Source organism: Vespula pensylvanica, chromosome 4 (genome assembly GCF_014466175.1).
Source record: "Vespula pensylvanica isolate Volc-1 chromosome 4, ASM1446617v1, whole genome shotgun sequence".
NCBI lineage: Eukaryota > Metazoa > Arthropoda > Insecta > Hymenoptera > Vespidae > Vespula > Vespula pensylvanica.
In genome coordinates, this window is record NC_057688.1 from 4,436,346 (window position 1) to 4,461,941 (window position 25,596).

Sequence of the window (25,596 nt, forward strand, 5' to 3'; positions counted from 1 at the left end):
GACGATAGTTCGTTCGCGATCCTTGATGAGGGCGCTGTTAACAGTGACGTCACGCGTAATGATACACGGGCTTCAACATGCGCCATGCGACAGAGCGTCTTGCGGAGCCTGCGCGAGTCGGGAACTGCTTTCGATTGTTGGCGGGCGCCGCCATCTTGGTCAGTGAGCTTGCGAGTGGCTGTGCGAGGAGGTGTACGTATTTCGGTGAAACAAGCAATTCGTGAGATTTCCCTGAAAGCCCTTGTCTACTCGTGAAATCCACACGCATCCAAGATGTCGGAACGGGAGGACAACGTTTACAAGGCGAAACTAGCCGAACAAGCCGAACGCTATGACGGTGAGTGGATATTTTTCTGGGTAAGGGAGCCGGCCTGGGCCAAAATGGAAATCGACAAAATCGGTAGGAGAGTGGGACTGCTCGGCTCTCCTACACGAAACCCGCCCATTCAACCGTTCACTTCTCATTCTCTTTCTCCTCCGACTACGAATTTCCTCTTTTCCACAAATTCTATAAATGAAGCCGGAACGAGATTTCCGAGGAAACGTATAATCGTTACGAACCTCGCGAGATCTGTCAAAAGTCGCGGAAGAAACGTCAAGCGTGAATGCTAGCATTGCCCGGTTTATGAAAAAGAACCGGTGAGCTATGAAATTTTTTTTCTTTCGATGGCTCATGTCATTTCTCATTCTTAACGATAGCAGGGAAGCTTGTTCAGGAATATCGACGATCCTGCGGCTCTCCCTTTTCACCTCCCCCTTCTCTCTCTCTCTCTCTCTCTCTCTCTCTCTCTCTCTCTCTATTCTTCTCTACCTTTCTCTACTTCTTTCTTTCTTTCCTTCTCTCTCTTTCTCTCACATACACTCGTTTGCTCGCTTGCTCGCTTGCTCGCTCGCGACGTCGTCAGCGCTGGAGCAACGGCGAGGTAGCGTTGCTAGGCGTACTGTGTTCGGCACTTTGAGGGGCCCCATCGTCCAGATAACCAGACAAGTCGGTCCTTCACAGTGTAGCGTGACGCATAGATCGACGACGGAGAAGTTAAGAGTCGCTTTAAAAAGCCGCGATGCCGGCTTTTACTACGACGGACACACGTAGTAACGCGTGTACCGCTCGTGGCATTTGGCCTTGAAGAACACAGAGAAATCGCACAACCAATCGACGGGACCGGCTCGACCTTCGGCCTTCTCTTCTGTGCTCTCTCTTTCTCTCTTTCTCTCTCTTTCTCTTTTTTCTACCTACCTACCTACCTACCTAACTACCTACCTACCTACCTACCTACCTACCTATCCAGAAATTCTCCTGCTTTTCTTTCCTTTCCAACCCTTTACCTTTTTCTTCGCACAGCTGCTCTCCTCCTCTCTTCTATCTTTGTCCTCCTAAAATCTTTGAAAATGGCGTGGGTGTTTTTAGTAGGGGCGGAGGGAGAATGAGGAGAAATAGCTTCGTTTCTCGTGACTAGTCGTGCTTGATACTTTTACTTCCATTCACGATGTACGACGTACGTCCTATGTATGTCCATTGTGAATATACGCGTGTAAATGCGTGACTATATACATATATATGTATATATATATATATATATACTATATACAATATATCATATATATAGTCCAGTTCATAGATAAACTATATATTTATATATATATGTGTGTGTGTGTATATATACACACACATATAAAATCCTATATACATGTCATTCGCACGAATGTTGGACTTGGAGCTTGGTAGAAAGTTCAAAGGAAAGTTCTGCTAAGTACGTTAGCGCCGTACTTTCTTCGTCTTTTCCATGAGCGAACGCATTTATATATGTAAAGGTTCCTTGGTAGAAACGTCGTAGGAATGGCAAGCGCGAGTCAAACGCCTCCTGCTTAGTCACTCATCGATCGTGCGTGGAATGGGATAGGTTAGGAGGGAGGGTTGGAGGGAGAGGGGCTGCTTCTGCTAATGATCCTAAGGGGGCTAATGTTTCTCGCGTGATATCTATATATCGACAAGTAGAATAAGAAGAATGATAGATAGTGAAGAATAACGAGAGATAAAAATACAAAAAAAAAAAAGGGGGGAAAAAAAGTATAAGTGAGAAAAGGTCGCGCGTGCAGAGTGCTGCATCGAATAAATATTATTCATTCGTCATTGGTTGATTGGCTCTTGCCAAAAGATGAACATGGGTGCTCGTAGAAATAAAATTTGTGGTATTGACCCGTCTTCTCCTCTTGTTTTCTCCTAGTCGTCCCGGGTATGCTTGTAGAGAAAAGAACATCGGACGAGATGAAACGAAACGTTAGAAAGAGAAGAAGGAGAAGGAATCGAAGGAGGTCGACATATGATTTCTTTTCTTTATCTTTCCCTTTCTGTCGAGGAAAAGAGAAGGAGAGCCGGCTAAATTTTAGGGTTGCGGGAATGAGAGAGATACAATGACGAGAGAGAAAGAGAACCGTCATATAGAGAGAATGAGCGAGAGAACTGCTAGAGGGGAGCTAAAGTTGAGGGGTAGTCACGAGCGTCGAGCGAAAGAGGCAGAGGGCGACCACGGCCGAAGGAAAGTATTGATCTGCTGCGCCCGCTACCTTACGTTTCCGTATATCTCGGCCGGTATACTTCGTTCCTCGTAATTCCGTCGCTAACGATTCCGATATGCCTTTTCGCGAACCTCTTCTCTTCTCTAGCTCTATCTTTTATATATGTATATATATATAGATGTATATATATATATATATTTTGTTCTTTTTACCTTCTTTTTCTTCTGAAGAATGATTTTGTAATATTCCATTTACACATATGGCTTGAAAAGGTTTATTGAACTAATTGTCTCTCGTCTTATTAAATGTTATTTCAAATGTATATTTACTTTTATTATCTTTAATATATCGTACCATTTCAAATCTATCGTGTTAGACAGACAGACAGACAGACAGACAGACAGAGAGAGAGAGATTTTTCTTATAACTTGTTTAAAATCGAAATAATGTGGAAGTAATTGAAAATATGCGAACGGGGGAGATGTTATCGAGGATAGCATCGAACTTGATTTGATAATACGAGATAAAGGTAATGCGTAATACATAAAGTGCGATCCTCTAAAACATATATCGTTTACATTCGAATACAGTTTTCGAAAGGATTGAATGATATAACAAAAGATAACGACGATGTATTACATTTTTTCGGAAGGTTATCACCACGAGAAAGTTGCGTTAAAACACTTCGGGAAAGATCGGACGTCGTTGAATCAGTATACTCGTTATTGCCTTTATTTTCGTTCTGCTCTTTAAACGCGTACGAACTTTATCGTGGTTTTATTTATTATTTCTTTTTTATATATATATATATATTTTTTTTTACTATTCTTTTTGTCCGATTTGTTTTTTCTTTTCTTTTTTATGTGGTTCGTTCTCGCTAACGTTAAAACGAAGAACATTACGTCAAACGAATGGGATGGAAATTCGAAATACTATTTACGATTCATTTACGGTCAATACTCTTGTGTGTGCCACTTTACATTTTAAATTTCTTTTACGCCTTTGTTACTGTTAACAAATTCACTATATTCGGCATACATATTTTCATTTGCATTATAGTCATTGACATCGAATGGATGTCGATATATTTTGATATTCAAATATACTTATTTATCGGAAAGTTTATTGATTTTCTCTGACTTTTTATTTACGCCGAGACCAATCTGTTGATATATATACATATACATACATACATATATATATATATATATATCTTATATAGGCATTTTATATATACATATATATAATTCGTACGAGTTTAAAGAAATTAAAACTTATTGATCGACAATGATAACGCTTTTCATGATTTTTATCCTCGTTCTCTGTAGTTCATTAATCATTTATGAGTATGATAAAAGGGAAAAAATGAAGAGAAAAAAATATGTCGCTTGGGGATTCTACGATCCAAGCTTTTTAATATAACGATGAAACGAGGAAAAAGAAGAGGAAGAAGAAGAAGAAGGCGCGTCCTGTGGCAGCAAGGCGCCGCCATAGGTAATGTGTTGCTTTTTCTACCGAGCTATCGATCCTTGGAGGGAGAGCTGCGCCAAATTTCGACTGTGGTGGTCGCGCGTAAGCGTCAGAAACTCCTCTCGAATGAAGCGAGCGTGTGCGGCCATTGCCAGCTTCCGTCATACCACCAATCAAAATGTTTCTTTCTCTCGAGCTGTCGTTCTTTATCTTTTTTTTCTTTCTTTTTTTTTATCCTCTCTTTATTTCTTGCTTACCAACGATCGATGGATAAGAAGAAAAAAAAAAAAAAACAATTTTTCCTCGTTCCCTTCCAATTGGAAAAACTGATCGTTCATTTTTTTCCCTCGAGTCTCGTTTTTTTTGCTCTTTGATATAACGTAACTGAGATTTCAAAGCACGTTGCACTCGTGGAATATTTTTTCAAAAATTCTTTCGACTTTGACGATAATTTTTTCTCCACCTACACTCCTCTTTATATATATATATATATATATATATATATATATATATATATATACTCGTTTTATTTTAATTATCGATTGTTTTCTTCGTTAAGAAACAAAGAACATTTTATTGTGTGTATATAGTTATTATTTGTTATATAAAACAAATATTTTCTTTTGTATTTTTTACAAGCTTCTCAAATGTTCATAGAATAGGAGGTCTACATAAAATTATTATATTCTTTTATTACTCTCTGATCTACCCTATATACAGAATGAATCACTTGTTACACGTCGTTATCTCACTCTCAAGCAAAAATACACTAAGAACGATTGCACACTTATACAAAACTCATTTAGTAGTATACCTTCATTGTTATATCTTCTCTAATCCATTGAAACATTGACTTCCAACAAGTGACTCACTCTGTTTTACTCGATTCTGTTGTATTATCAATCAAAGGGACGTTGGAAGGAAGTAGCACAGGTGTGTTAGAGATAATGGTTATCTAGAAAAATACGTGTGCGTTAGGTTGGTAAGGGTAATCGTTCTTTTCTTTCTTTTCTTTTTCTTTTTACAATAAATGAACTAAGTCGTCGACATTCTTCGAAGAGAACGTTTGAATTTTAGATAGTAATTTTCATTCGATATATATTTATTTTAATAGGTATATTCTTTTAATCGAGAACAGTCAATAATCTTTTAATGGAGCTGCTCGACGAAGTGCTCGATAAAAGGTAAACAAGAAAAAGAAAAAAAATAGAAAATGCATGTTAATACACTTGCAATTCTTACTTGTGATATTACGAGTATAATAAAAAACGATCTAAAGTTAACACGATGAAATCTTGATTATTTCAATGACGTATATATTATATATATATATACACCGTGATATGAGTAAGACTCGAAAAGTCCTTTGAACACATGCCAGTCGTGTAATATATGCAGCTCATTTTCATTCCTTTTTCATATAATTTATAATTTACGTTTCATAGACATCACCGTTATGACTCGATGTTACAAACTTGTTAGATAATTAATATCGTTAACGATATATTCTTGAACAGTATTATACTTAACAAAAGGTATTTCGTTAAGAATATAATTTTGAAAATACGAACGTAGTGTGATTGTTCTTTGTACATTGTCTTTATTTATTAATTTGTGTAAACCATGGGATCATTTGTTTGCTTGGAAACTTAATTTAGAAACTAAAGTAAAAATCCTTGTTCACTTGATACGTTAATGTAAGAGGAAATTTGAAAAAAGTCGTTTATGTACGGCTACGATAAATAAAAGTATCTAAGTATATCGTTCGCGCATGACCAGTGATATAATACCTGAATAGCGAGAGCACCTTTGCGAAGTTCAAGGGTCAGCGGGTTAATATATGTCAGCGTACTTTTCCTACGCGATAACTTCTCATACGGAATTGAGTCGTGCTAAAAGTTAAATAAAGTATACGAGTAGAAGGGCGATTTGTGATATTGTTTTCGATTCTTCTATCCGAGTTTATTCGATCGTATGGAAGAATCGAATACTGAGAGTTACACGAACGTTTCATTGCACGAGAAAGACATGAGGACGACAAGCAATGACTTTGATTGAAGTTACATAGGCGGAAGCAGATTTATGACCTTGAATAAAGTCGGAGAACCGTTTAAAACGCAAATTATCCGAATCCTTCGGATAGTCTTACCTCGGAACGAGGTCAATTATGATCCGTCGAGAAGACTGTTAATTTTATATAAACGATAATTATTATATAAAATATTATAGCGAACGGTGTTGTCTACTAAAATAGCTATGTACGTAGATAGACGTAGAAAGATTCAATGTCTTCAATTATAGGTTTATTATGAATATTTGTTTTTCTTTCTGTTTTTTTTTTTCTTCTTTCTTCTCTATTTTTATTTTTATTTTTTGTTTTTCAAACGAGGTCAAGGAGGTACACTTTTTAAATTATAATGACGACAACATGTCGTCTTCGAAGTTAACGGTATCATCGTCGACGGCAATGTTTGCCGGTCGTATTTTACAGAAATGGTGGAAGCGATGAAGAAGGTGGCCTCGCTGGACGTAGAACTCACCGTCGAGGAAAGGAATCTACTATCTGTCGCGTATAAAAATGTGATCGGTGCGAGGAGAGCATCATGGAGAATAATATCGAGTATCGAACAGAAGGAAGAGAACAAAGGTGCCGAGGGTAAGCTGGAGATGATCCGTCAGTACCGATCTCAAGTGGAGAAAGAGCTCAGGGATATCTGTGCTGATATACTGGGTGTCTTGGACAAACACTTGATACCTTGCGCCTCGACCGGAGAGTCGAAAGTATTTTATTACAAAATGTAAGAAATCCATTATATGATTGTGCAGAATGAGTCACGTGATTTTCGTTGATAATACAATATATCGTTAATAATAATTAGCTTCGACGACTGCTGCTTTTTGAAATGCTCGAAATTATTTTTAATCTCCTTTTTTTTTTCCTTTCTTTTTTTTCTCGACGTCTCGACCGATCGTCGATCAATTCATAATAAGGTCACATGACCTACCCAATATGTTCCGTCCGTACACGGTCTTATCAAATGACTTATTACAAGTGTGCATTTGCACCTGTATTTTCGGTAATAAAATCAACAAATCGTCGAGTTAATAAAGACAACTCTAGATACAATATTGACAATTCATTTATATTCCGATAAAACGATTTTCGAAATATTTCAGATAATTACTGTTATTATTTTCTCTTTATTTTTTCTTCCTCTTATTCTTTTTTGATATCTCTATTAATTACCAAGATACACGACGCGTAACGAATCACGTGACGCACACTGTACGTCGATCTTCTTTTACTTCTCATATTATACGATCACAACGGTACTTTCTAACCGAAAGATTTTTTTCGTTGCGCACACAGGAAGGGAGATTATCATCGTTACCTGGCCGAATTCGCAATTGGCAACGACAGGAAGGAGGCTGCAGAGAATTCTCTAGTAGCGTACAAAGCAGCAAGCGACATTGCTATGACCGAGCTACCACCGACTCATCCTATCCGTTTGGGACTAGCTCTTAATTTCTCCGTCTTCTATTATGAGATTTTGAACAGTCCTGATAGGGCGTGTCGCTTAGCGAAGGCTGCCTTCGATGACGCCATTGCAGAATTAGATACTCTCTCCGAGGAGAGCTACAAAGATTCCACCCTAATTATGCAGCTCCTTAGGGACAACCTCACGCTTTGGACGTCGGATATGCAAGGAGATGGTTAGTATATTTGAGATAATGATCGATCCAAAGATTATTTATTAACTCGTTGAATGTCCTCGAATCAATCGGTAACTGTTGATGACACCATTGGGCTCGTTATAATCGATAATGTTTCTAAAGAAATTAATAAGGAAAGCAATAAGAACGATTATAAAATATCTCGACGCCATTATCGAATTAATATCCTGGCATTCAACGCGTTAAAATACGCGTTTCGTTCTATTTTGTGTGTTCGAGAATTTTCGTTTGATGTAAAAAAAAAAATATATATATATAGTATATATCTTCAGAAGGAGCGTCATCTAGACCTCCTGTCTTTTATCTTTAATAAAATGTGTAAAAAGCTTGTTGAGCTTTTTAGAATAATAAACAAATAATACACGTTCAGTAAAAGTCCATTGTAATCCGTGCGACGTAAAACGTCTTAAAACAACCGATCGTGTTCCTTTCATTTATAAAAAAGAAAAAAAAAAAGGACGAAGAGTTTACGTTTTTGTTGTTTTTAAAAGCACACGTCGCTAATCTTCTTATCCCTCATTTGTAGGCGAAGGAGAGCAAAAGGAGCAGCTGCAGGACGTGGAAGATCAGGACGTATCGTAACTCTAGCCTTAGTGAGTGATGTCTTGCGCATATAAAACTGAGACATATGAAAAAAAAAGCAAAAACTCTTAATAACTCGTAAGCAAAAGAAAACAATTCAAGCAGGTGACAGTTTGAAGTGGGAAGGGGAGATCTTTAGCGATCGCGTGACCTTAAGCACGCGCAACGTATGGTTACTCAAAAAGAAAATGAAAAACAAAAAATCGGTATCATTCGATCCACACACGTAAACACACACGGACTCTCACGTACATACATACGTACATAAATATATACATACACACACAGACGCGCGTACATACATCGAGTTACGTTGCACATCAGAATTGTTGAAGCTAAAAAAAAAAAGAGAGAGAAAAGACCAGGCACCTTTGGGTTATACCACCGAGACTGGAAAGTAAAAAAAAAAAAAAAACAGAAGGAGAGAAAGGAAGAAGGGAAAGCATAGGTGGGTGTGATTGCACGTGCGTGGGCGTGCGTATGTATGTTTGTATGTATGTACGTATGTATGTATGAATGCATGCATGTGAGAAAGAAAGAAAGAAAGAAAGAAAGAAAGAAAGAAGGGAGAGGAAGAGGAATATCGAGAAAAGTATACGGTTTTTTATGAGATCCGTACACGATCAAAATTAGCGTGATTTGCAAACGTCGTTAATAAGCGCGTTTTCGGCAATAGATTGAGTAAATATAATTCACAATTAATTAAAGGTGATAATGTTCAAACGAAAGTGCGTGCGCGTGTTGTTGTTGGTCCTGTACGGTCGTAATATGTACGGCTCGTTCTAGCAGTATTCACACAGAGAGACAGACGAGCAAGCGCCTCAGGAGAAGAGGAAGATAACGAAGAAAATGAAGAGAGGAAGATGATGATGATGATGATGATGATGATGATGAAGAAAAAGAAGAAGAAGAAAAAGAAGAGGAAAAAAAAGATAAAGATGGAAAAGATCGTATCCCCACTTCCATTGTGTATACCGTACGCATTTTACAATAGAAAAACCAACAAACGTCGATCGAGCCTACGGTGTGTTCGATTGTTCGTTCGTTCATTCGTATTACCCGGCCCTAATCTCCTCCTCGTCCTTCTTCCCTGCTTTTTTACTGCGCGCATGATCGTCTCGCATGCCACGATAATAAAACGGTGTTACAACGTTTATACGCGTAAATCGAGCGTTAAAACGATCAGTATATATATATACGTATATACATATATGTATATATATACGTATATGTATGTATACATATATGTGTGTACGTGCGTCTGTATACATATATATGTATATGTATATACGAAGAATACTAACACACAGGAACCTTTCTCCTGAAGAAAGCAAGCAAGCAAGCGCGAGAGAGAGAGAGAGAAAAAGAGAGATCAATCGCGTCGTTCCTCCGTGAAACCGACGACGACGTTGACAACAATAAGAGGAAGGAGAAAGAGAAAAGAAAAAAATAACAAAATAATAATAATAATAATAATAATAATAATAACAATAATAATAATAATAATAATAATAATAATAATAATAAAAAACGAGACCAAGAGTCAACGCATTCCGCGAATAGAAATTGATTTACCGAAGCTTATGATTCCTTTTTTTCATCGCCGTCGAAAAGAAGAGCGCGCGTTTGTTAAAAGAAAGAATAGGAAAATCATGGGAAAAAAGAAGTAAGAAAGGAAGAAGAGAAAATAAATAGGATAATCGTCATCAACAGCAACAACAACAACAACAACAACGTAGCCCCTCCCAAGAGTGAATAAATAAATAAATAAAATAGTCGATGCAATAAACACGCCCATTCAACCTGAATAATGGCTTCTTTCTCGAGAGCAAACTTTGCTATCTAATAATAAAATATTATAAATAATAATCTGCGAAAGAAATGAAGTATTATTATATCGAGTTTTAATATCAGACTTTTCATTGTAACTGCCTTTTACGCTTCTCCGAGACAGAAAAGACGGGAAAGAGAAGGGAAAGAGAGGAGATGCTCGTGTATTTGGGTCAAGGAGAAGTGTCGGAAAAGAAAATAAAAAAGAAAGGGGGGAAGAAAAAAGAAAGAAAGAATGGAAAAAAAAAGTAAACGAAACAGAAAATTATCGCGTTCTGCTGTAGAGGAGACCTCCCCTATTTAGCGTTACGTTTCACAGCAAAGAAGTAGCTGTTTAGCTAGTTTGTAATGTGGTTGTACATTTTCATACGCCCTTTGTGTAAACTATTATCGATTGCTGTGGTATATAAATAATAACAGAATAAACGACTCTGTACCCTACTTTCAAATCGTCCGCGAACGATTTCGCCTATGTATATCCTCATCATCTTTTTCTTCTTTTTGATTATTTTTCGTCGGCCACTCCTCTTTCATCGGCGCATACTCGTGAAGGACAACCCTCCCTCCACCATCACCACTACCATCACGACCACCCACCACCCACCGTAACCACCTACTACAGCCCCTTTAGTTCTAATCGACTCGACCGACGATGGATTCCCATACCTCAGTCGCGAATATTTAATGTTAGATCTAAACTATTATTTCTTTTCATAAGATTTACGTTAGATTCATCTGCGAAATTAATTATCCTGCATATATTCGATCTCACGATGAATAAAAAAAAGAAGAAAAGAAAAAACAAGCAAGACTACGAGTGTTTTGCGAGAAAGCGAGACGAATAATGTCAATAATCGCGAATGTGACCCAAATGTCCTAAATTACATATCACTTTGTGTTTCGGAATAATTCGATACTCTTTTTGACTTAGGTCACTTTCGTGATCGTCGACGCGATTCGAAAATAAATACAAATTCTAAGCGATGGCGATCAGTAATAGTCTTTGTATCTAAATATTATAGCAATAGAGAATCGATAATTATATATACAGCGTGTACCCTTTTTGCCGATTCATGCGAATATCGATGAAATTGTTAAAAAGTTATGATATTCGAAGTTATAAATATAAAGATGAACATAACCTAAGTATGAAGATTTATCGACATAGATTTTCGATATCGCTAATGATCTTTACGATATTCGTAATAATCAATTAAAATAGGACACTCTGTATTTACATGATGCAAAGATTAATTAAGTAAAAGAGGATTTGATAAAGGATAATGACACCGTAAGTATGTATGTATGTATACGCGAAAAAATTTCAAAGTTGTAATAGAGAGGCTATCGAAAGGATGAACTTGATCAACGCACATACTTTTTTCGATATCGTTGAATATCGAGAAGAAATTAAATAGCGCGAGTAAAATTCATATATGAAAATCTTAATAAGAATAATGATTATAATAATAAAGAAAAAAAAATCTGCGGATGTGTAAAGGTCAAGAAAGAGTCTCGTTTAATTACGAGATACGTTGGATGTATGCGTAATGTTACGCGATCACGATATCAAAGGCGTCGAGATTAACTATCAAGATTAATTTATGAAAATGTAGATGTAAATTGGACTCTGCGATTATTAACTCAAACGATTGTCACGTTTTCGTCTTTGGTAATATCAGTTATCTTAGATATGTAAAAATGGCGGCAGTCGGCACAATTCTCGCAGAATGCAGATTTTTTTGAGCCAATCCCACTTAAACCGTTAAAAGATAATTATTATACATTGAAATTATCTCGAACAACCCATTCCAAGTTTTGCATGGGGATATGTTAATTATTAATAGCGAGTAGATTATTCTATATTTTTTCTTTAAGCGGCCGGCAAAATAAATATTGTTAATTCTAATACGTGTCCTCGAAACTCGTAAGAAGTAAATTTTTTATATGATATACCTTTGATTGGAGAATTTGGCAAAAAATGTTGATATTCGTTTGTCGTAAATGAGGATTCGTGAAGCTTTGTATCGAGTGAATTTCTCGATGATCATTTATGAGGTTATGTATGCTCTATACGTTAAGAGGACTTGATTTTTTTTTAACGTATTTAACACTGTTATGCGGATCGTAGCATGGTTCTTGTAGGTAAAATACGTCGCGATAAATTATCTAAATTATCATTGAAATAATCGATAACGTTATTGATAATCAAGATTTTATTAAGTCTTACTTTGAGAATATTGCGATTTCTTTACTTACATATTATTCCTAAACGTGTTCTCTTCACTTTAATTTTCAATTCTGATTCACTCGTGACATTTTCGATTTATCGTATTGGTCGGTCGATCTCCTCGTCTATTCTAACCGATTTGTGCTTCTACTACCCTTTCTTTCTCTCTCTCTCTCTCTCTCTCTTTCTATCTGTCTCTCTCTCTCTCTCTCTCACACACACCACACACACAATACACAGCACGCGCACGGACCGTTCGCAGGATATGAGCATTTAACTTACGTCACTGCAACATTAGATCGTTAGATCGAAAATTTCGATCGATTCTTTTGTGTATCCAGTTAACGTATACTCGATGGATCGTGATTCAAGATTAATCGTAACCCTTCCTACGAACGAGTACTGGCTTAAGTCTCAAGACTTTGACGCGTTTGTTGTGTTGTTTCGATTAATAATCTCTTTCGGACCACGCGCGTTCTTACGCTCTGTATTGCAACAAATACGGTTATACATGGGTCTAGTACCCTTCTTTTTCTGTAAAAGTAAACATTTTAAAGCTACAAATAAACGGACTATAAACGTCTGCTCTTTGTTACACTTTATTGCTAATAAGTAGAAATGGAAAGGAATGAAACATTCATTCTAGTAAAATACCAAGCATAAAAATAAATAAATATTACTATGAATACAACGAGAGAGTTGTTTTTATTTGAATGTAGTAACGATAACTTGATGGGGATACATCTTGGATGATCGATTCAATAGGACTAATGCAGGTAATAATGGTGTTAATGGCACAATTAAAATTTGAGATGTTTTATTTTCATTTACATCTGTGCAATGTACCGAACAATTTTAGGGTATTCCTTGTTTATTTATTTTCTTTTCGATAGAATCATGCGATATTCACTTCCTAATATAAATTGGATTTGATCGTTTCTTCTTTTATAAATTCAAGTCTATTATAAATAACTATTTTTTCTTTCATATATTAAATATACGATAATATTCAGCGGTTTAATCTATTTATCTATCGTGATAAATTTAGAGTACAGAACCATATGTCTCGTTTCCATAGATTAAAATTCGCAAATTCGGATAAGCTGGTTTTATTGGCACAAATCGTAACAAGTTATGTTTCATCGATATGTCATAACCAGCTATCAACAAGGCTATCTCTCCTGTTATTTGAAGAGTTGAGCTCTAAAAATTCAACCTATACAGTTTCACTTCTTATTTACAAAATCTTCTCCCTTCTTAATATTCTTCTTTAATTCTGGAATAGCAGCCTCTAGCAGTTTCTTTTCGTAAGCATTGAGTTCACCATATCCCATAATTTTTTCAACTCCATTTTTCTATGACATTAAGGAATTTTATTAGAGTAACAAACATTTGAAAATAAAAATGAGAGTAAAGACGTTCTACTTACACCCAAGAGAACTGGAGATGAGAAATATTTAGAATCGCAGATGTCAGATTTAACGTATGTGCATTCAACTATTCCCTGTTGTCCGTTCAAAGCTTTGAGTAGTGAGAAAGTAAAGCGAGCTCCGGCATATGCCATTGATAAAGTAGCTGAACCCGTACCAGCTTTTGCTTTTACGACTTCTGTACCAGCCTCCTGAATTCTCTCCGTGAGTTTCTTTGTTTCGCTTTCAGAGAAAGAAACGCTGGGTTTCGTTTGCGAAAGCAAAGGAATAATGGTGATGCCGCTGTGTCCTCCAATTACTGGTACTACTACTTCTTGTGAATTTAATCCCTAAATAAACGACGTTTATCAATTTATTGCCTTTGCTGATAATACGTATTTAAATAATCTTCACCTTAGCTTCGCCGACGAATGCACTTGATCTAACAATATCAAGAGTAGTTACACCAAATACTTTCTTAGGGTCAAATACACCAGCTTTTTGTAACGTTTCGCAAGCGATAGGTACAGTACTGTTAACTGGGTTAGAAATGATAGCAATTAATGCTTTCGGGCATACTTCTGCAGCCGCTGCTGCAAGATCACGGACAATAGAGGCATTTGTATTAAATAGGTCATCTCTTGTCATTCCTGGTTTTCTAGGTACACCGGCAGGTATTACAACAACCTAGAATAATATACTTGTGATTAGTTCTAATCTCTTATCTATACACGATATTAATAGTAAAACATAAAGAATATTTAAATTTATTTATTTATCAGAATTTACATACCTCTACACCTTTTAGCGAATCTTTTAATTGATTTGGACCCACATAACCCGTAACTTTCGAAGACGTATCGATATGAGAAAGATCAGCAGCGACACCAGGTGTGTTAACTATATCGTATAACGATAATTCGGTGACGAGAGGCGACTGTTTCAGCAGCAGTGCCAATGGTTGTCCAATTCCACCGCTTGCTCCCATAACGGCGACCTTGACATCGCGCTGTGGATATGTACCAAATTACAATGAATGCACGAAATAATCATTTTATCCCACGATGTCTTTTCATAGTACATACTAGTTCATTTCATTTTTTTCTGTATCCATCGTTCGAAAATTACAAACACGAGTCTCGTCATATTCTTTCTTTTTTACTTGACTCGGAGGATTGGGGTTATTCATTGCTTTAATCACTGTATCCGAAATTTAGTAAATTAACAAATGGATAATATTCGATTGCGTAACAACTTTTTCTCATCTTTTCTTTATATAAAAATCTACGTAACATGCAAAATAACGTCAATTGAAAAGGTAATATCCGTTGAGGTTAAATTCGTTAAAAAATCGCGCTTTTATCTAAATCATAAATGGGAGAATAAAAATTTAGAAGCAAGTTTTAATTATTTGCTTAAAAAGTTTACCCTGGTGCTCGTTGAAAATCTTTTCGCTCCCTGCTGAGCAACATTTAGAGTTGGTTTTAAGAAACGGGGCAGCATTTTTCGTGATTACTGGTAAGATGAAGACGACTTTAACAAACGAACGATACCGGTGGTAGAAAAGATGTCGAATATGCGATAGCCCTCTTCAAAGACACACTCGTGACCTTCGGGTAATAATTCTAACTCTCTTCAGCTCTACTTCCACTGCCTGGCAACGTGCAATAATCCTCGCAACCAGCGCACAGTAAATCGGACGGACATGCGCGTTATGTTCATATATAAAATGGCGGATGATAAGCGCCAATATACGAGTCGAACGACACATAAGTCATAACTGTTCGAATTGAAATTTGGATTTTTTCCAAGAATTCACTTGTTTCTTACTTTTCTTATTTTTCTATCGTCGAACGAAATGACTTGATCAAAATTTCGAACGTCCATTTCGACAAAAATAAAAAACGTGTAATTGATTTTCATTTATTACAATATATCGAAATTTAAAAACATTGTTCGGTATAACATGGATTTGTAGCATCGTGATACTGATAAGACACGATTTATCTTCATTTGCTCAAAGAGAATCAATAAATCAATAAATTCTTTTACTTATGGAACTTTCCAACGACACGTGCCGTTCATTGTTACTCGAAGCATATTATTGAACGATCGTTCATATGATACAGAATAAATTGTATCGAATACGAACTCTTTCGATCAGATTTTTTATGTCGTTCGATTTACAATTAGTTTGATGTCATCGCGATTCGTCGTTGCGCGTTCTTATCTTTTATGCCGATATTAACGGAACGTTACTTGACCGACTAAAATACTGCTTTCAATCAGTTTCCTAATCTATCCAATATAATTCCGTAGCGCACTCTACCATAAAATTAAAAAAAAGGTAGTTGCACTGTGTCTTCATCTAACGTATGTATTCTACGTACTATATAGTTTGTAGTTCAAATTCCTTGCAATATCGGCGCCACGATCTGTTTCCTTTGACGAATAGTCGATAATATCGTATGCGATAAAATTGACGTGAAATACGAAAGTTGAAAAGGATCAGTTTTTAAAGAGACATACCTGAATTGAACTTTTTATTTTATTCGATTCATGATATCGATAAATCGCTTTTGGTCGAATAAAACATTCGGACAGGCTTGATCGAAATAAACGAGAGCTATTACATCGGAATGGTCGAATAAAATCGGTCGAGTGATTTTACGTAATCCAAAACGTAACCTAAATTTCGATCGACGATTAAAGTAATTCCAAAAATTCACATCTTCGATGAAACAAATATCTCGTGATTCTTGATACAAGGGATATTTCATTGACGTTCTCTTTAACACGTATATTCTACTATCTCGATTGGTTCGCAAAAAGAAATGAAAAGTAATATGAAAATGGTGAACATTTATGTAGGAGAGGTTAGTATTATCCCTGTTATTATAGAAAGGACGAAACGATTGGGAATATACGAAAGAACGAAGCGAGCAGAATTGAGATGGAAGTGAATACACGTAGCGTGGCGAGAGAGTGACGCGTTATAAGTGAGTACGCGAAGAAAATCCAAGGGATCTCGGAGCGCACCTGCATCGTTCTCGTATGCTGGCGCCACATAGTAGGAAACGCGTGAAACATTCGGAAAGGGGGCTTTGCGCTTTCGTCCGCTCTCGGCGTCGTTCGTGCGGTCAGAGACACGAGAGAGCGATACACGGCTCGTCGAGCGAACAAGACGCGGTGCAAGAAAGACGGGGAGAGAGAGAGAGAGAGAGAGAGAGAGAGAGAAAGAGAGAGAGAGATCATCGAGTTCGGCGATGGTGGGGATATTTTGCGAACAGTTGCTGCTTCCTCGATGGCTAAGAGAGGGGGAAGTTAAGCGAGAGGAAGCGAACGAACGAGCAACCAAGGAGTGGGGCGCGGGGAAAGAAGAGAGAAAGACCGAACGAGCGAGAGAGAAAGAGGGAGAAAGAGAGAGAGAGATAGATAGAGAGATAGATAGACAGAGAGAGAGAGAGAGAGAGAGAGAGAGAGAGAGAGAGAGAGATCGTCGAGCGTGCACAGCATGAACGTCCAGTAGTGGCATGTCTCAAACACTCGACATGCTCGTAGCTGGTGCGAGCTGTTAATACTCGTCAAAAGTATAAAACCGTTGCTACATTATCGAGGTAGATTAAAAAAGTTATTCGTTACTCGTCAAGAAATCCTATGTACGTAAATCATACGTACGTACGACGTACGCGATCACGACCGTGGTTTTGTTCGACGACGTCAAGAGTAGTACGTGGAAGTTCGAGATAGTAGCAGCAAGTGGTGCGATCCGAGCGAAGTTAGTAGTCGAACGATCGAGAGAGAGAGAGAGAGAGAGAGAGAGAGAGAGAGAAAGAGAGACAGAAAGAAAGAAAGAAAGAGAGAGAGAGAGAGAGAAAGAGAGAGAGAGCGGATTCGCGTTTTTTTTCGAGAAGCCAAGAGAAAAGGTGCCTTCCAGATCGACGTCGGTAGAACTGGTGGTATCTTTGGAATTCGACGGTCGTGCAGTGTGTGTATATATATGAGGAACAAGAAGAAAGGGTAAAAGAGTGGGAGAAGGTGGAAGAGAAAGAGAGAAAAAGGGGAGGGAGAACGGAAAGGAGAAGAGAAGGTGGTGGAGGAGGAGGAGGAGGAGGAGGAGGAGGAGGGGGAGGTGGTGGTGGAGGAGGAGGTGGAGGAGGAGGAGGAGGGGGGGCAGAGAAGGGAAGAAGAGCGAGTACGGTGAAATGTGCTTCGCGGCGGCCCCTTGGAAGCTGGTGATAGCGGCGCGCATCGCTTAAAGCAGGTCGCGAATTCTCGATGCCGCTGGCGGCTACCGCCGGTCTACACCGCTGTGAAACTCGCTTCGCGTCGTCTCGTCTTGACGTCGCGTAAAAGTCAACGGATCCGATCTATCCAACGGAGAACATTCGTTCTATCGAGAGAGAGAGAGACTTATTATTTTTTCTCTCTCTCGTTCTCTCTCTGTCTGTCTCTCTGTGTTTCTGTCAATCAGTCTGTTTGTATTTGTCTGTCTGCCTGTCTATCTGTCTATTTCTCTCTCTCTCTCTCTCTCTCTCTCTCTCTCTCTCTCTCTCTCTCGCATACACACTCTCTCTTTGACTCTCATGTGCATACGTTCGGGCAATGATACGCGCATGCTCGTCGTACGAGAGTCGCATTGATGAAACGCAAGAGGATGGATATTCTTCGTTTGTTTGAAAAGTGTGCTCGAATAGCGGCGTGTCCCGTACGGGGCACGACGATGTGCTACGTTGACCTCGTTGTTTTGACGCTATTATCTTCGTGCGAAAAGTCTTAAGACGAGGAAGAGAAAGAAAAGGAGGAAAGGAAGGTCGAGAAGGAAGAGAAAAAGAAGAAGAGGAGGAAGAAGAAGAAGAAGAAGACGAAGAAGAAGAAGAAGAAGAAGAAGAAGAAGAAGAGGAAGAGGAAGAGGAAGAAGGAGCGCAAGGGAGAGTCAAAGAGACTCGTACGCGAAGGAGGATGACGCACTGCTGCCACACCGCCCTTTCTTCTTTAGCCGTCGTCTCCGTCATCGTCTCCGTCGGCTTCGTCTCCACCGACATCGTCATCGCCATCGTCGGCTCCGCGTTCAAGCCGTGGACTCGTGCGTAAAGAAGAGAACTCGTGCGTGCGTGCGTGCGTGAGAGTTAGTGCGTGCGTGCGTGCTCGCTTTCAATCACGAATAATAATAAGAAGAAGAAGAAGAAGAAGAGAAGAGAACGAGGAAGGTGACGAAGAGAAACGCAGTGTCCGGCCGGCCCGTGCATTACACGATCGATGCGCCGAGCGGAGGCGCGCACGCGCGCGCTCCGATAAATCATACAAACTATCGAGAAGGAGAACGGTATCGGTGCCTCGGTGATCAAACGACAGACCGAATCGTCGCCGTCGTTTCGTAATCGGGTTGTTTTTTCTTTTCCCCCCTTACTTTTTTCTTTCTTTTTTCAAAAAGAAAAGGGAACGCTTAAGGATTCGGAGGGAACTCACTGGCCGCCGGCAGCCGGCCGGCTGCGCTCTAAGAGCGCTGGAATTCCGCTCGAAAGGAATCCGAAGGCGGAGACTTTTGACGTCACTTGGCTCATGATAATGAAGTATTCATGATGGCGGAGTAGCAAGGAATATATACATAGTGCACGTGCGCGTTCGGTCCTCGTGTTTTTCTCTTTCTCTCTCTCGCTCTCTCTCGCTCTCTCTTTCTCTCTCTATCTCTCTTTTTTTCTCTCTTAGTTTCTGTGTCGGTGTGAGTGCCTCCGATCGTCCTCATCGCCATACGACGTCGTTCTCGTCGCAGACCGAGCGCGTATCGCCGTCTACGTCGCGCTTCGCCGACGAGCAACGAGTCGCTCTTCCCCCACTTCGAGTGCTCGTACTCGCGGCGAACTACCGAGTGGCCGTACCCCCCACTCCGCTCTTCGTTTTCGTTGTTGCCGCCGCCGCAACCGCCGCTGCCGCTGCTGCTGTCGCTGTCGCTGTCGCTGCTGCCGTCGCGTCGCGTCGGTCGTCGTCGGTCGTCGTCGGTCGTCGTCGGTCGTCGATCGTCGATCGTCGGTCGTCGTCGTCGTCGCTGCCGTCGCCGCCGCCGCCGCCGCCGCCGCCGCCGCCGCCGCCGCCGCCGCCGCCGCCACTGCCGTCGCTGTCGTCGTCGTCGTCGTCGTGTCGTCGTCGTCGTCGTCGTCGTCGTCGTCGTCGTCGTCGTCATCGTCGTCGTCGTCGCGCGGCCGGTCGCTCGCGGCTTCCCCTCCCCTTCGACAGTTTGCTCTTTCCCCACCCTAGCTCGTCATCTACCACCCTACCACCCTACTACGCTACACCCTCTCCCTCTCTCTCTCTATCTCTCTCTCTTTCTTTCTCTCCGCGTCGCGCCGTCGTCGCAGCGGCGTATATGTGTGCGCGCGCCTCTTTCGAGCGTGTGCTCGCGCGCGCACGGAGATATGCGCCCGTCGACCGCCGCCGCTCGGTGATAGAGAGTTTTGGATGGATTTAGAGCGCAGTGAAATATGCCAAGGAGACGGAATGGGGAGATACCGCTACCGGAAGGGTGGGACGTCGCGCAGGATTTCGACGGGAAGGTTTACTTCATCGATCACAACACAAGGAAGACTACATGGATCGATCCTAGGGACAGGTACGTCGTCTCTTCTTTTTCTTTTACATTCTCCTTCGTTTCTCTTTCTACCTTCTTCTTGTATTCGCGGAAGCTTACCGCTTACTTTTTCCTACTCTCTTTTTTGTTTTTCTTCCTCTCTCCCTCCCCCCCTCTCTCTCTCTTTCTCTTTTTCTCTCGTTTCCTTCTTCTCTTTTTCCCTTTTTCTCTTTCTCTCGCACTTTGAAACATCGATCGAGCGAACTCGAGTAAAATGAAATAGATAGAGAAGTCAAAGATACGAAGTAAGTACTGTTGCAAGTAAGTACGTACGCGCCCGTAAGGCGCCCATGCGAGAGAGCGCGTGTGTTGTTCGCGCGTGTATTCGCGCGCGCAGCTATCCGTACCACACCGGCGCGAGTCGCCGCGCCCGCATTCCAAGCGCCAGGGCCGCCGCACAGCCGCGAGCGCCGCGCAGCGCCGCGAAAAACGCGAGAAATCTGCACTGATCAGGATCGGCCCGTTCTTCTTTCTCTCTCCTCTCTTTCTCTCTCTTTCTTTTCCTCTCTTCTTCGTTGCCATCTTTCTTTATATTTTTACTATCCCTGCACCTTTCTTTTCTTCTTTGTTATCTCTCTCTCTCTCTCTCTCTCTCTCTTTTCCTCTCTCCTCCGTTGCCATCTTTGTCTACATTTTTACTATCTCTATCTTTTTTTTTCTTATTCGGCATCTCTCTCTCTCTCTCTCTCTCTCTCTCTCTCTCTCTCTGTCTACTGCATCGAGCATATTTCTCAGCGAACGAATTTCTCGATGCAGGTAAGCGAACGCACCACGCTTGACATTTCGTTTTCTCGAGAGTAAGTACTTAGTCACATTGGCTCTCTGACATTGATAGCATTCTTGCTATAGCGCTGCATATATGCCTTGAAGTTGGCTGCGCGAGGATGCGTTCTCTCGTCCATCTCTTCGTCGTCGTCGCGACGAAGCGAAGCGTGCATTCGTGCGTCGTACTTACTTACGTACGTACGTACGTACGTACGTACTAACGTACCAACGTACATACGTACATACGTACGTGCGTGCGGGAATCTCGCGTTGGTGTTTACGAACCTGCTTGGAATTTCTCGCGGCTTGGCCGGCAAGCAGAGAGCGGCGAGAGTAGCGAACCTAGCGCCGACCCTCCACCACCACCATCACCATCACCACCACCATCACCATCACCACCACCACCACCATCACCATCACCATCAGCATTACCATTACCACTACCCTACTACTACTTCACCATGACTACACTCACTTATATAGATATCGTGAAATATCCTGCGCTTTCGGAATTCTCGCGGAATGCAGAAAAGACGGGTCACAGCGGCGCGTTCGCATCCGCGCGCTCAAAGAAGATTCGCGCGGACGATTTCGAAATCTTATCGGTCTTATTGGAACGTATGTCCGAGATAAAATCACGTATTGAATCTTTTCTCTTTCTTCCTTTTTTTTTTTTTTTTTTTCGTTATTATTATTGACCTTCCATGAGGTCTTACCTTCGAAGATTATCGTTTGAACCATTATGTCGTTTCGATTATTAATCGTCGGTTTAATGCACTTTTAATATAGGTTAACAGAAATTAGGCGTGATCTTTATTAATTCTTCCGTCGTAATATATATATATATATATATATATATATATTTTTTTTTCTTATAAGAGAAAATGAGAAGGGATATTTCTTTAGGAATTTTAGGAATTTATTTTCTTTTTTATTTTCCTAGATACAACAGCACCTGTCGTGTAACATTAATAAGCATTTTATGTAATTGTCCGATACAAAGTTATCAACCTTCTTTAATCCAGCTATTTTTTTTTTAAACTTTATCTCTACAATTATAATATTATTTGATAAGTCTGTTTGTTAATTAATTATTGCATACTTAAAAATATGATCTATAGATATCGAAATGGAGTCTTGTGTAGGACGGAAAAGAACCAGAAAGAGGAAAAGAGAAAGAGAGAAATATGTCGCTCACCGACCACATTGACTTTTAGAAAGTAACGTTCGAATGCGCCTCCTATGTTTGCTTTTTAAAGTTTACGTCGTATCTATCTCTTACTTATATTATTCGAGTCTCGTCGAGGACGTATAGACTGTGTTACATAGTTCTCGTTAGATCTTACTGACGTCGTCCCGTTAAATTTCATGCATTCGAACGAACGTAATACTCTCTTCGTTTTGGAACGAAGATCGTATCTTTTGCGTTGGAGAGAGAGAGAGACAGAGAGAGAGAGAGAGAGAGAGAGAGAGAGAGAGAGAGAGAGAGAGAGAGAGACAGAGAGAGAGAGAGCTTCAAAATACTTCACGAAACTTATACGACCATTATCAGTCGAGATTTATTCAGTAACGATTTGAGAATTTATCCCGCAGACAGGTTATTAACTTATAGAACACAATATCGTATATTTATAATACGAGAACGCAATTTAACGTCGTATATAAGCGGCTATTTTAATCGTCCATTTCCAATTATAGGAAATTTGAATTCAGATGGTTATTATTCAATCGTCGATTTATTCATGATCGAATATTTAAGAGAAATGATGGGAAGGGAAAAAGAAACTTTAATTTTCGGGTAATATATTTTCTTTTTTTCTTGCTTTTTAATTTTCTCTCTTTATTTTTATTTTTTTTTTTTTTTTTTTTTTTTTAGGAAAGGAAAAGTCACGATCGTGGCCTTACAATATTTAAATTTGACGTTTAAGCGAACGTATCGAACGATTGAATTCGTTGGTCGCGTCGGTCGCCGAGATTGTCCGGAAGAAGCGGCGATTAACCACCCGCCGCTTTCACTTTCGATGTTCTCGCGCGAAGCCTCGTCTACGCGCATGCCTCATCCTTGTATATGCGTTTGGTATAAAGGATAAATTTTGTTGGCCCTTCATACAAAACTTTTACCGACGAAAATACATCATTTGGTCGTTGGCGAAATTTCATTGGGAATATAAAGTTCCCGTTAATTATCGGATGGGAGAAATTTGGATTCAATGAGTTTTCCTATCTTTTAATTAATGATTTATCATCGAATTCATTAATCATATGATTAAAAACGTCACTATCTCTGATCGCTTCTTAAGATCTAGTCAACGATCGAAACTTAATATTCGTAGTTATTTTTTTTTCTTTTTTTTTTTTTATTATTATGGTTATTATATTTTCTTTTTTTTTGTCGTAAGGAGTACCTTAAACACTTAATCCCGAGTCGATAAACACGTGGATCGATATCGTTAATGAATAACGAGTAAAGACGTTTCTCCACGACAAAGAGGACTACTACCTGGCGGGATCATATTTCTGTAGAAACGCAAGCGTATTTCTTGGAAGCCGAAGTCCTATCCCAGCTGACACGCTTCACTTTAGCAAAAATAATCTAACAGCGAGAAGTCGGTGAGACAGTAGCGACTCACTGTTAGCTCCGTTAAGAGGATTCTCCATTTGTTCGTTATTCTCTTTGGACAAGCCGGTCCTGCATGCCCGGTGTGTCCGTTTTGTTGGCCAATTTGTAACCCGTCGTTTGTCGATGTGAAAAAATATGATTTACGACTGGTACGTCATAAATCCAGCGCACGAGGGCAGAACCGAGATAGTCAATGTCGGCTAGTAGATTTTGAGATACAGATGCGTGAACCCTTTCAAATGGTCCCGCGATACGATCGACATTTTTCCACTTTTTCGTTCTCCTCCGATCAAACTCCGAGATCGATCGACTCGATCGGACAAATTGTACCTATCGTCTTAATAACATTTTTCTTTTCTACTTTTTCTCTTTTTCTTTTCTTCTCTTCTTTCTCGATAATATATTAAGAAATACGGATTGTAAGAATTTTCTTTCCTTTTTTTTTTTTATATCTAAATGGTGATTGCCGTGACATCTAATATAACTTTCCATTCGACATGTTTGAACGTTGATGTATGCACGTACATCTATACATATCTATACATAGATAAATACAGATGTAGATACGTATACCTTTCTCTCTTTCTCTCTCCATATATAAATATAAAAAAAAAAAAAAAGAGAGAGAGAGAGAGATTCGATTGGAATCGAAGTAGGAGCATGGCGGAAATGTAAAATATCTTTTTGCACATAAGTTCTCTTTAAGAGGAGAGTTCACTGTCGAACTTGTATCCTGAAATTTTGTGATCCGACCAGTAGATGGTGCTCGTCGGTACACGGCCGTCCTCGAGAGGATGGAGGAACGAGATCGGCGTATATAACGCATGCCTTCCTCCTTCCTCGGAGCTTCGAGTTCCATCGCGGAGGTGTCTTTCGTTCGAACACACGGCAGCACACGACCGATACTTGCATGGCTACGTTCGTCCTCGTAGCCCCGTGGGCGGTAGAGTAAACGCTGTGCATCTCTCACAGCCAGTTCCTCCTTTCTTCTCTGTCTTTCTCACTCTACACCTCTATATCGTATGCACATATATATATATATATACATGATATATATATATGTATATATATATATATATATATATATACGTATGTACGTATGCACGTAAATACGTATGTACGTAAATATGTATGCATGTATGTATATATGTATATATGCATGTTATATGTATGTATGTACGCCTCGTGTGTACGACCCCGGCCGGTACCTAAAAATAGACCCAACCTGCTTTTAGTGCATTCTTCGTTGCGGCACGGCTATTACGCTCTTCTCTTGGCTTCGGGGAAGGGGTAGAGAGAAGGGGGAAGGGTTTGCCGGTTTTTCATGCATTTATCCCGATTATTCTTTTTCTCTATAGACCGATAATATATTACAATTCCTATCGACCTACGAATCGCGTTACGCTTAACATTTTTTTCTTGGGTTGCCATTATTTATTTACTTCTTTTTTTATTGCGTCGTTTTGTATCTCTTATCGAGATAATTGTTGCATGGCCGTGGGTGGGGAGGCGAGAGGTGCATCATCCATCCATTTCGTATTTCTTTCATAAACTTTTGTAGTTTGTATATCCTACAGTATATAATAATATGTTGTATATGTATAAATGATAAGAGACATCATGACAGAAAGAGAAAGAGAGAGGGAATATATCATTAACTTTTCTTTTGTAATATTTCGTAGCGAAAATAGAGCATTTTCGGTCGACTAAACGACTTGTTAAGAAGAACTTAACATCAGTGATAAGAGTATAGTCTTATTTAATCATAAGATTCGACGCAGTAATTTATCGTTATAAGCTTATAATAATAAAA

The 25,596-nt window shown here is 39.5% G+C and overlaps 3 protein-coding genes across 4 annotated transcripts in view; 2 read left to right on the plus strand and 1 right to left on the minus strand.

The window, feature by feature from the left end:
- Positions 1-107: 107 nt before the first annotated feature.
- LOC122628671 (14-3-3 protein epsilon) lies at positions 108-13,055 on the plus strand. The gene is made up of 4 exons (XM_043811183.1): positions 108-337; positions 6,479-6,785; positions 7,358-7,701; positions 8,249-13,055. Exons 1-4 carry the CDS (start codon positions 274-276, stop codon positions 8,302-8,304), a joined length of 771 nt encoding a protein of 256 aa, XP_043667118.1. The 5' UTR covers positions 108-273; the 3' UTR covers positions 8,305-13,055.
- Positions 13,056-13,164: 109 nt separating this feature from the next.
- LOC122628670 (malate dehydrogenase, mitochondrial) lies at positions 13,165-15,456 on the minus strand. 2 transcript variants are annotated; one of them, XM_043811181.1, is made up of 5 exons: positions 15,202-15,456; positions 14,567-14,782; positions 14,188-14,460; positions 13,794-14,123; positions 13,165-13,719 (listed from the first exon to the last, which is right to left on the minus strand). In XM_043811181.1, exons 1-5 carry the CDS (start codon positions 15,274-15,276, stop codon positions 13,591-13,593), a joined length of 1,023 nt encoding a protein of 340 aa, XP_043667116.1. In that variant the 5' UTR covers positions 15,277-15,456; the 3' UTR covers positions 13,165-13,590. The 2 variants fall into 2 exon arrangements, with proteins under 2 accessions (XP_043667116.1, XP_043667117.1); XM_043811182.1 differs by lacking the exon at positions 15,202-15,456 and adding an exon at positions 14,859-14,882.
- A 4,443-nt stretch (positions 15,457-19,899) lies between these two features.
- Positions 19,900-25,596, plus strand: part of LOC122628658 (protein kibra) — a 52,614-nt gene continuing 46,917 nt past the window's right edge. Inside the window, exon 1 of the mRNA XM_043811145.1 lies at positions 19,900-20,380. Coding sequence (XP_043667080.1) covers positions 20,253-20,380 — 128 coding nt within the window. The 5' untranslated portion in view covers positions 19,900-20,252. The remainder of the gene's footprint in view (positions 20,381-25,596) is intronic.

Excerpts from the sequence above, each read along its gene's own strand:
- LOC122628671 (XM_043811183.1), top strand. The coding sequence starts at position 274 with ATGTCGGAACGGGAGGACAACGTTTACAAGGCGAAACTAGCCGAACAA. Across the intron at positions 338-6,478 it reads ACAAGCCGAACGCTATGACG|AAATGGTGGAAGCGATGAAG; the intron begins GTGAGTGGATAT and ends CGTATTTTACAG. Across the intron at positions 6,786-7,357 it reads AAAGTATTTTATTACAAAAT|GAAGGGAGATTATCATCGTT; the intron begins GTAAGAAATCCA and ends TTGCGCACACAG.
- LOC122628670 (XM_043811181.1), bottom strand. The coding sequence starts at position 15,276 with ATGCTGCCCCGTTTCTTAAAACCAACTCTAAATGTTGCTCAGCAGGGA. Across the intron at positions 14,461-14,566 it reads ATTCGCTAAAAGGTGTAGAG|GTTGTTGTAATACCTGCCGG; the intron begins GTATGTAAATTC and ends ATATTATTCTAG. Across the intron at positions 14,124-14,187 it reads CATTCGTCGGCGAAGCTAAG|GGATTAAATTCACAAGAAGT; the intron begins GTGAAGATTATT and ends TCGTTTATTTAG.